General features: G+C 46.9%; 1 protein-coding gene across 1 annotated transcript in view; it reads right to left on the bottom strand.

Moving 5' to 3' along the window:
* The window catches only part of ephb1 (EPH receptor B1), a 121,157-nt gene that overhangs the window by 8,354 nt on the left and 100,716 nt on the right, over positions 1-12,087 (bottom strand). Inside the window, exons 10-12 of the mRNA XM_084706933.1 lie at positions 8,858-9,046; positions 7,520-7,767; positions 5,185-5,400 (exon numbers count right to left, since the gene is read on the bottom strand). Coding sequence (XP_084563059.1) covers positions 5,185-5,400; positions 7,520-7,767; positions 8,858-9,046 — 653 coding nt within the window. The remainder of the gene's footprint in view (positions 1-5,184; positions 5,401-7,519; positions 7,768-8,857; positions 9,047-12,087) is intronic.

Here is a 12,087-nt window from a genome sequence, read left to right on the forward strand (position 1 = left end):
GCTACCTGACCTTGCCCTGTAATCCACGTGCGCACTTTCCAACGATAATAATATCCCTGTGGAGCCTGGCACGTAGCCTGCCTCGCGTCGTGTGTTTAATAGAAATGTGTCCCCCCCCCTTCCTCCCCCTCATGTCACCTCACCCCACGGCCCAGAGGACTCGGAACCCCCGCGGGGAGCCCTCAAATTAAACTCAGCACGGATCACACCTTATTACACTGTGTATTTCAGTCCCCCTTTTTCAGGTTAATATTAGAAGATGACCTTGGCTTGTATAACCAGGTGACATCTTTATTCCGTACCCCCTGAGGTTGTTGGGAGGATGAGGAAAATAGGCAATTACAATCATGCTCAGACTCCCTACTGTCCGCCCTGTAGAGCCCAGACCTGGGGGCTGGATCCGAAACACGCACGCGCACACATGCGTTTTACTCTTGTTGGGGCTAAGCCAGGGGGTTGGATATAAAGCGCACGTTCGCTTCCACACACAAATGCTGTGCATACAAGTGTGCTTTTCTGTCGTTGGAGCTGTAGGTTTGGAGATCCGCACACATACACACACTCTCCCTGCTCGGAATGAGAGTTATCCGGCAACAACAAGCGCTCGCTCGCCGATATACAAACCCCTTTGTTCTAATCACCCCGTGGCCTGCTGTATGTTTAGCCCTACGGCCCAGGTGTTACAACCAAACTGGTTTCCCCTCCAATACGTGCTCCCTCCTCACCCACCACAGGCTCCATGCGCTGCACATGGAGGCCCAAAGCCAGTCCCCCTGCCCACACATGCTCAAACAGGCACTGATGGCCAATCAATGCCCACCTCACAACAGCACTGGCACACACATGACAGGAGGACATAAATCAAGGCGGAGAGGCGCTGGGTGGGTGTGCCCACTTTGATAACAGGAAGAGGCTGCAAATGGATGGGTCCATCCAGAATCCCCTACTTGGTATTCATGGGCGTTCCCTCACGAGTTTCCGCGCATTTCTACGCCTTTTAAACCCAAACTGTCGTTCAAAGGTTTTCAGCTGGTTCAGAGAAACTGTTTTGTGGCGATGATGATGATGGCCACCATATAGAGTCCTGGGAGTGTTAACTATTTCATCTGGGCTCTTCAGACATGATTGATTCAATTAAATAATGGTCAAAAGTGTCTTGAGCCTTGCCTCTGAAATGATGTGACCTGAAGGAACACTTTGCAGAACCTTTTAGTTTTCAGTCCTCCTAAATTCACCTGCATCAATATTTGAACAGGAAGGGAAGGGACCGACCCAAAAGTGTCTGGACCAGGAGCTAAAAAGGGTCAAGATGCAAATGGAGAGCGAGCCAGTGACTCAGAGCATTGGCGCAGGTCGTGTGTGTCAGCGTGAGCAGATCAGAGGGAATGTCCCTGAGGTCACCGTCATGTGACAGATGAGCTCTTCTACTTGGCTTGAGGTGACCTCGACGTCCAACCCCTTTCAGCCTTACTGAAACAAACACCAGTCAAACCACACACACACAATGTGACACACCACTTGTCATGGCAGCACTCTATCGTCCCTCATGCATGTGAATTTGTCTCTTAATGGAAAATATTTCATGGACACATACACATACACACACACACAACAAAACACACACACACAGTTACAGCCACACACACAAACATATCACCTCAATCTCAACACACATGGCGTGACACACATGACCACAGCCCCCATAACCACCCTACTCCGGTCTTAGCAATCAGTAGCAAGTGTGACTCCACTTACCCATGTCACTCGACACACACGCAAACACACACTTACAGCCTCTTACAATTCTTACCACAGACATGCATTAAGATCCTTTAACCACGAATAGACTGCACTTTCTCTTCTGGCCAAACACAATGATGCATGAACACAAGCTACACACTCACACACAGACGCACACACACACATACGCCACCAACAATGTGACAGACCCCTTGTCACCGCAGCACTTTATCCTTCCTCTTGTGTGCATTTGTCCCTCAGGGAGAAGACTTGATGGAGGATAACATACTGTGGATGGAAAGAAAAGACTGATAGATGGATGGATGGATGGATAGAAGGAAGAATGGATGAAAGTGATTCCCTCCCTCACTCCCTCATTCACTCACTCACTCACTCACTCACTCACTCACTCACTCACTCACTCACTCACTCACCACACCTTTTATAAAAACCCAGTCAAAATAAAACGGCAGCTCAATAATGCTCCATAAAAACAGCTGTATTGGACCTCCCTCGAGGGAGCATTAGCCATAGAGTCGTGTTCCTCACGGCTCCCTGTCTGCTCTGCCAATCCAGTGTGACCTTCAGCCTCTGGGTTAACACAATTATCGCACCCAACCACACACACACACACCTTGAGCCCTGTAATTGGTGTGCCCCGAAATGGGTGGAAAACCCAGGGAAGGAGGAGAGGTAGAAAGGTGATTAATTTAGCCCGAGGTCGATGGGCACCTAAATCATGGCGTGTCAGCGGAAGTTGATTCCCCTTCATTCCCCGCGGCCTTGTCCTCTGTAACTGCCTGCATGCTCACTGGGTAGCACACGGGTGGTAGGCAGCGGCGGTCGGGAAGTGAAGGGCGCCATGCAGAGCCTAATTAGAGAAGAATGAGCGGGACCCAAGGACCCCCTGACTGACTCCCCAAACATCTCACTCAGATGAGACCTTTCATCTCCGGGGGAAGGAAGGAAGGAAGGAAGGAAGGGTGGAAGGAAGGAAGGAAGGAAGGAAGGAAGGAAGGAAGGAAGGAAGGAAGGAAGGAAGGAAGGAAGGGAAGAAAGAATGAAGGAAGGAAGGAAAGGATGGAGGAGAGAAAGTGGGGAGTCAGCTCTTAGTGCAGAAAGAAGCCATCAGAGTCTCTGAGGTACATGCTGTACCTCTCACTGCAGACGGGTAGAAACTTCATATGAACAGAAGTATTCTACCTGCAATCAAAGAAGAGTTTGCAAAACGGTGTTTAACAAGGTTCCCCTAGATAGAAAAAATAAAAACATTTCTGAGCGTTCCTGGATGAATATTGATGTAAAAAAACATGCAGTGCAGAGGATTAAGACATACTGACAGCCCTGATAGCCTGAAAGCGCATGAATTAAACGAAGAGAAGAGAGAAACATTCATCTTGATTTGCAGTAAATATTGACGAAAAAAGAAATACAAATTTGATAATTTAATGCTATTTTATTATGAAAACCATCAGTCTCTAGAACTGAAAGGAAAAAAATATATTAAAAAACAGTGCAGGATTTAGCTTCAGTCAGGGAGAGAAACGTGCTCTTGGCTGTCTAATTTAAAATCTCCATCAGGAAGACCTTGAGCACCACTGTACAAAAAACAAGCAGCCGTCTTCATTTAACGAAGAAAGTACGCAACCTCTGCAATCCCAAACGGTGAAACCAGAATCGCTCCTCGTGGTCCTCATCAAAAACAGCCCCCAAGGACGCCTTCATCTTAACGAAAACCACACATCACAAGACGCCACCGATAATCTATAATCCGATGGTAACCTTTGACTTTGTTGGCTGTGTCCCGTGAGTGGTTTTAGCGCTGGATACCACAGGTTTAGCTCCACTTTGTTGTTCACTGACACCCACTCAGCAAAGCTTAGCCACAGGGGTCAGAGACAGACAAAAGCAGGGCCAATCAACAGTTCAACAGACCACCCCAACCAATAAGGTTACATTCCCTTCCTTGCACCCTCTAACACTTCCTGTTCACACCTGAACCGCAGCTTCCTGTCAATCAACGGCGGGACGCTGGGAGCCCTTGTGATTCTAGCAACGACTGGAGAGGACCAGCAGGGTACTGGCTGTGGAGAGACAAAGCCATTACAATACGTTTTGCGTCATTTTATGCTCCTTCAAGATGCGTCACAAATACGTTTAGATCTCTGAGATCTAAGGTTACGACTTGTGGATGTCGTCGGTAGTGCCGGACGTAGTCATCCTAATTTTCCGTTCCGTTCTAACATTCAACGGTTTTATAAATACCTCATTTTCATGCAAAGTGCCTTTGGGCAGTTCTGTTTCAGCATTTTCTCCCTGCCTTTAAAAACAATTGACCCAGCTAAAGAACAGGCCATGGTTTTCCGTCTCCTAAACCAGTCTCCTAAACATATATCCTGTCTACAGCCCCTCAAACCATACATCACCAACAAAGTCAAACTCATTCATATTCCAGTCTCAGACAAGTCAATAAGTGGTATGGCACACCCACATGCCTAAACGTGCACACACGCATTCAGGTCAAAACACACACACACATACTGTATATGGACATACACACACACACACACTCAGAGCCCCTAATGACCCGCCCCTGGTGTGAAGGGTGAGAGCCACAGAGTGTGTTGTGAATTACAGAGAGGAAACACAGAAGATGAACTAACGATAGCTGCTAATAATTACAGATCTGTAGTGTGGAGGAGTTAATGAGCCGGCCTGCACCTCCCATGATGCCCCAGTAATAATGGATGAGGAGCAACAGAAAAGGGGTAAAGAGAGAGAGAGACAGAGAGTAAGAGACAGAGAGACAGCGAGAGAGAGAGACAGAGAAAGAGATAGAGAGACTCACAGAGAGAGAGAGAGAGAGAGAGAGAGAGAGAGAGAGAGAGAGAGAGAGAGAGAGAGAGAGAGAGAGAGAGAGAGAGAGAGAGAGAGAGAGAGAGAGAGAGAGAGAGAGAGAGAAAGAGATGGTCCAGAGGAGTGAGGGAGAAGAGGAGAGGAGAGGGAGCTGTCAGTTTGAGTAGACTGGGTGCCCTCTGGGGTCCCAGTGCACCTCCAGCATGTCAACGAGAGAGGCCCTCTCTGGAGGCGAAGCGTCACCACGCTAATGAAGATGTGACAGGCCGCCCGCCCGGCCGTGCCTAGCGGAGACACGGAGAGAAGAGGAGGAGGAGCCCTGCGGACTGACAAAACAAGAACGTGGGGGGGGAAAGCGGCCGAGAGTGGATGAAGGAGGTTTCGACGCACAGAGATTGGGGAATGTCTGCAGGATGGAAAGCTGGGCAGAGACACAGTGGTTTGGGAGGGTCGGGGATCGTTCCAGATGGTGAATTAGGGGGCCGCAGAGTGACACAAAGCGATGAAAACAGTGTGCATGTTCATGTACGGCCCAGATAGGGCAGCGTACGGCGGGGCGTGGCCTCCGGTGACGTCAGGGCGACTCACCAGAGAGCTGGTGTAGCTGGGGTCAGAGGTGTCATCCTGCAGGTAGCGCGACAGCCCAAAGTCAGACACCTTGCACACCAGGTTGCTGTTGACCAGGATGTTACGCGCCGCCAAGTCGCGGTGGACGTAGTTCATCTCCGACAGGTACTTCATCCCAGCGGAGATGCCTCGCATCATCCCCACCAGCTGGATGACGGTAAACTGGCCGTCGTTTTGCTGCAAGACAGAAGGAGACAGGGAGGAAATGAGTTTGCCAAGTTGGCACGTCGTAGGCAGAATCCATTGTGTTTAAGAACGTTGGAATGGTAAGACTGTATGACACTAGACAAGATGAATGGCCGTCTCTTCTGAATGTTTGACTCTTACCCACGGTTGATGTCCCTGTGCCAGTGAAAACAATCTTACAACAGTTGCAACCAACTGCAAGCCAACTTTCATCGTTCTTCATAATTATACAGCTGAACTGGTTTTACACAGGTTTGACTACAGCCTTTTTAGGGAACTAATGTGCTAGAATTAAGGAAGGATATGATCCACCTGATTAATTCAGCTCTGAGTGGCTGAGCAAATCCTGAGAAATAAACACTTCACAGGTACTCTCCAGAGCCAACACACAGGATTGACTTCCTAATAGATACCTCCTGTGTTATCACCCAAAAAAACTGAAAACTGTTACATTCGTGCTCCATATTTAATTTTGACACGAAAAGCGAATGCATGCTGCATTCTTTGTGTTCATATTTAACAAACAGTTGTTCAGGTTAGCTATTTAAAGACATTCTCAGATGAAGATATTTCTCAAAGCCATTCACCAACAAGGGAATCATTCGAAGATTTACGGTAGTGTTATAAATTCAACAGAAGCCAAACATTAATATCTATATTTGATCATTTATCTCATGAGTGGTCTAAGAGTGGTTATTATCTCAACCCATACAGCAAGGGTACAGGTGTGTTGATTTAGTGCCAAAAATCTGGATTAGTTCAAAAGCCCCAACATGAGAAGAGCGCTCTGCCATGTGCCTCTGTTGTAGAGCGTTCACAGTGTCCCTTTACCAGGAGCTCATCTGGACCAAACTGCTTCTGGCATCTGCATTCAAACTGAAAACACAAATCCGTTTATGTGTGTTCTTTCTTTAATGTGTCAGGCAGTTTAAAGCATCATTCTGGCATTGTGAAAACCAACTTTATCTGGTCCCTTGTTCTGTGAGTGAGACTTTGAGCTGTTCCCTCCACATATGTCCTGTGGGACCCGGCTTCCAGATGAGACAAGCGTACAGACGCCTCCTTGTCACCACAAGCAGGAGGTTAGGGCACAATCAGGGGCAATGGCACAAGATGTGCTGTCATACCTAAAGAACCTACCGAAGTGAACACACTGACAAACAGCCTAACGTGCCGCCACACATCTATTTGAGTATGACCTACTTCCTGTACAAAGGAAGTGGATATTTCTGTTCCTTGTGATCTTCGGTCGCTTTTTCCTCTTCCTTCTTCCCATTGACACAGAGAGCCTCTCGTCTCGTCGTTCATTTACTTTCAACAAGATGTAGGAGGCGTTTTCATTTGGAGAACTCAATGACAATTCCTTGAGCCTCAGCCTCACTATGTGTTTGTCAGAGGAGCTTTAGAGGCCAGAGTGCTGGCGGACATCTCTGTAAGTAACATGCACACGCTGAGCCCCAGCCCCAGCCCCAGCCCCAGCTCTCCTAAGTGCTCAGAGGAATAGACTTTGAACCCGCAACATACTAACAAATAAGAGGCTAGGGGAGATCGATGGGTACACAACTCGAATATGGCGGCTAGCAAAGCCAACTTCAAAGGGTCCCTTTAAACCAGGACTAGATCAAAGTGGACTGGAAAACCAATCCACAAGATTGAGGGAGGGGGAAAAAAACGCCTGAATATTGATTAAACTGCATGTCAGTGTGTTGCCATCTGCTAAAGGGAGCATATAGTCCATTAATGGCTAGAAGCGTGTATGAAGAAAAAGGTGGAAGACAACATCTTTTTCCATACATACTCAAATGAGGAGCACAGGAACCCGTGTTGTAACAGCGTTTAACAGTGTTCTCTATTGCGTTGAATTTTGTTTTGTGTCAGATTCTTGCACAGACTTCTTAGTCGTTGTTCTGCACAGGCACACACTCCCCAGAATTCCACAACGAGGAAAACTTTGATTGGCATTTAGCTGCAAAATGCAGATTTAAAATCATCAATATTAATTTATTATTATTATTATTATGTCTCTGAAAGACTTTAAAGAATGAGCTGATTGGAACAAACACTGGACAACCAATAAAAACACGGCAATTTATGACATGCTACCACTAACCCTGAGGAAGGAGTCCAGGGCTCCGTTCTCCATGAACTCTGTAACTATCATGACTGGACGGCTCTTGGTGACCACACCCTCCAGCCTGATGATGTTGGGATGGTCGAACTGGCCCATGATAGAAGCCTCCGACAGGAAGTCTCTCCTCTGCTTCTCCACGTAGCCTGCCTTCAGGGTTTTAATGGCCACGTACATCTCCCTCTTCCCTGGGAGCTTGAGACGGCCCTTATACACCTCGCCAAATTCCCCTGGGGGAGGTGGGGAGGGAGAGAAAGAGAGAGAGAGAGAGATAGAGAGAGAGACAGAGAGACAGAGAAAAGGGGAGAGAGAGAGAGACAGAGAGAGAGAGAGAGGGAGAGAGAGAGAGACACAGAGAGAAAGGTATGTAGTACAGCTGTATTTAAGGGCTAGGGGAGTTTGTGCAACACAGCTCAACATGAGGAGATCAAATCAGTCTGCTGTGGATCTAGCTGCAGTTCTGGTATGCACTGTATCTGTCATGTTTCTTGGCATCTGTTGTCCCCTGGAATAAAAAACATGGTCTGCACTCAAAGTGAAAGCTGTTTGCAGTAGACATATTTTTAGCTGTCTTGGTACCTTTACTTTAATGCTCAGGGGATTGACTCGTTTTGGGCCTGAAGCCTTTTTCAAAGTTTTACCATATTCAGACCGAAATCAATTCAGACCTGCAGTAGAGTACCTCTCAGGCAGAATAATAGTTGTGGTTTTGCTTTTCAGGTCCCTCTGAGATTCTATCAACAACTGTGTCACTGACTCATCTATCTTGGAGTGTTATCTAACCAGGGCATTCACAGATAAAGAACAAACAACAAAACAGTTGAATAACAAAAAGGCAAATGTGCTCGAATTTACGTATCTGCAATCCTAGTGATTAATTATCGGCAGGGCTCGGCAGGCAACTGCCGAGATACCACATTGAGGAATAAAACTAAAGCGGAAATCCTTAATTAGCACCCTCCTCTCCTCCCTCTGACCCCCCCACCCCCCCTCCCACCCTTCACCTCCCCCCCTCCCCCCTTCCTTCCCTGTCGTTTTCCTCACACCTCAGATGCTGGGCCGCATGGTAGATGAGAGCTATTCCTGGGGGAGGCTTTGGGGTGGGGGTTATGGATCCACCATCCACAGCGTTTCGCTCCGTGTTCGAAGGATGGGGTGTGGACAGTTTTACAGCTAAAACCCCTGTGCCTGGAATCTGGAGCCTACGCACACAGACTCAACTGAACTCTCATGCGGACCCCAAAACTGGACGCGTGCACTCCAAAGCTGACAAACTCGTTTGATCCAAAAGTTCATCCGGAGACAGTCTACGACCGTTACCTGCCCCGATGACCTCTTCGATCTTGACGGTGGACACGTCGATCTCCTTGGCAAACTCGCGGACGGCCTCGTTGGGGTCCTCGTAGGTGAAGGGGTCGATGTAGATCTTCATGCCCGGCGAGCCTGAGAAGTGGGTCGGGCAGCCGAGTGGGGAGGGGCAGTTAGACATGTCGGGTCGCAAAGAGAGTTCTAGAACAACCAAAGTGTTGAGTGAATGTCTGGAAACAAGCGTTAAGTATTGTGAAGGATGGTGGATGGTGATGATTGAGGGGGTAAAACAGTCAGTAAATGGGAACAGGATAATCCATTAATATTAGTATATCAAACAGCTATTATGCATTGTTTTTCAGTTATTATGATTCAGTGTTTGATTGTCTTTCGATGTGGACTATGTGGCCAATGCAGTATCCTTGATGAACACAGTATTCTGATGCCTTTACATGTGTGAAGTCATATTTCAACAACATATACAACATACATAACAAAAATCGAAACACTCTCGTCAATACCAAATGCATTGACTTTTGAGTCAACACCCTTGAGGCTATTTGAAGTCGAACACGGTTCGCCGTCAGAAAAGCATGTTTTCCCCAGGATAGTGTGCTGGGACAGCACGTTCAAGAGACAGGTGCACAGCTGACATCTCTCTCTCAACAGCCTCCTCTGGTCCAGAAACAAGCTCCCCTCTCTACTGCGCTCCCATCACAGCAAATATCCAAGTATGACTTTGACACCAAGAGCGCTTACATACTGTTCGGTCCATCTCAGCGTGGACCGGTAGTAACGCTCAGCAAGAACCAACAACTCAACTCCCTACCAACAAAATGGTGGCCTGATGAATCGTACTCAAATTAAGCGGACCGGGTCACCAGAGAGAAAGAAAGGGAGAAAGGGAAAAAGCGTGCGAGGGCAGGAGAAAGAGAGAAAAAATAAATTTCTTCTCGTCCTCCCTTATCTCTCTCTCGCTCTCTTTCTCTACGCCAGCAGTCTCTGCACTTTGATAGCGGTGGAACCAATTTCCAAGCAGCCTCTCCCCATAGGAGCTCATAAAGAGATAAAAAACCCAGACTATCAAGCTCTTTATGCCAGCCTGTGATGGGTGAAGCCAGCACAGCAACCAGGGATGTCTGCTTGTTTCTGGGGCAGATGAGACAGGCAGGGGAGGTGCAAGCAGGCCTTGTAAACACAGCCCTGTTGACACACACACACATCACAGACAGACAGACAGACAGACAGACGTCTAATTATTCTTTTCTGCCTTGACACAGAGGGACACTCTTCAGATGTGTTTGCCTGAATCAAAAAAGCTCAGTTTCAAATCAAACCCCTTAGTTATCTCCTCAATGTGTTGGAGCTGTGGGTGTGTGTTTGTGTGTGTTGGGGTAGTAGTCTGTCGCAGCAACAAGGGCTGTTCTGTTCTTGCTGGGATCCGAGAGTTTCACCTTGCTCTTGACAGAAAGCTGTGTCTAGTTAGACCATTAATTGCCATGGAACCCATCGGTGAAATCCTAATTGCTGATTAGAGATTCCATATAGATTGGATTTAAACAATTTCATCAGTGGGTTGGTAGCTTTGCATTCCATTAAGACGTTCTAAATACAAGAAACCTTCGCAGCAGCACTGCTGGGGAGAGCTTGAAATCTCCACATGAAATGTCAACACGCAAACACACACTCACCAAATAAATGAAAATACTCATGCGCACATACACATACACACATGCACGCACACGCACACACACACACAAACACACTTGAATCCATTACTTTTCATTTCACAGACCCGAGCCCACTTTCATGTATAATTCAAATTGCAAACAGTTTATTTCCTCCTCCCTCCGGTGCAGGCCTGTTTAACTGGACTCATCTTTTTATGGCCCACAGATAAAAATAAAATACAAGCTTTAATATTTCATGGCTCCTTGATCTGAACGTGAGGGGCAAACGCACCCAAACATCCATACAGCAGCTCTATTTTTACCCAGGCATATAAAACAAGAAGACATGATGGTAGAGGGCGAGTGTGTGGGTCTATACTGCAGTGCATATTTGGTAAAGAGGAGACCGTAGATCTCCCCCACACACAGCCGTTAGGCGGCAGAGCACGCGCGGGAATATGTCGCATTTTTACGGACAAAGCCAATCCTCACAGTAAAACGAAGACTAATCAGATAATGAATCTCACTGCTGGAATAATCGACACGATAGTTGTAAAACGGTTCTAGAACATGTGGTCGGGTACAAAGTGTTACATTTACACGGCGGCCACAACATTGTTTTGTGTGATCTGCCTAACTTACTATATACACAGTAATCTACTTTCCCCGCTCAGTAAATACATTCCATGCATGAAACCCCAGTTAATTAGCGGGTATTTGATGTTGAAAATCTTATCCATCACACACACTGAGACTCATTAGAGGAAGATAAATCAGTCTTGGATCTGCAAATCACATGGGATCAACACAGTGTTCGGTTGGGATGGTCAATCAATCAGTTCTTTTTTGTTCTTCCCCTTAATTAAGATTATTTCAACTTAATCACTGGAGTGACTGGCTTCTCAGAGTGCTAATGAAGTTGGTCCAAATATTAGTGTTAACTTTAGGATGGGAAACGAGATGTTGGCCCCCTTTTTGTAAACCACTCAAGATGGCCAGTATACAACCGGACTCCAGGTTGCCAGGTTTGTAGGTATTTGGCAAATCCTCAGCTCTGCACTGTCATGCCACATGCACTATACGATTTCCAGCATCATTCCTAATTGATGAGACATCCCAACAAGGGGGATTGAGGAATATCTGGCCACCAGCAGGCTGTGTGGTGCAGAATATGGGGTCCTTGTGGAGGGGATATGGAGAGATTTGCCAACCTGCAGGCGGTTTAGTAGAGTGTGATGGTTGTTCATAGAGGGATTTATATCAACCAGTCCACTAGCAGAATGTGTAGTATAGTAATGTATGGTTGGAAAATATATAGAGAATCTTAATGTTTGTGTGTGTATACCGTGCATCAGTGGGTGTTTGTTCTGAATAGTGGTGTCAGGGGTGTTTAAGCTTTGGTTGATGGATAGGTTCAAGACGAGGAGTCATTAGTCTGCATGTGAGATTGAAAGTGTCTGTCTGAATGCAACCAGATGTGTGTTATATATCTGAACTGGCATTGATCAAGTAAGTACAGGAAGTTGTTGATGCTGGATGCAGTCACCTGGCAGAGTTAGTACAGTAAGTAGA

The sequence above is a fragment of the Hypomesus nipponensis genome, chromosome 10 (assembly GCF_054491055.1).
Source record: "Hypomesus nipponensis isolate SF chromosome 10, ASM5449105v1, whole genome shotgun sequence".
Taxonomy (NCBI): Eukaryota; Metazoa; Chordata; class Actinopteri; order Osmeriformes; family Osmeridae; genus Hypomesus; species Hypomesus nipponensis.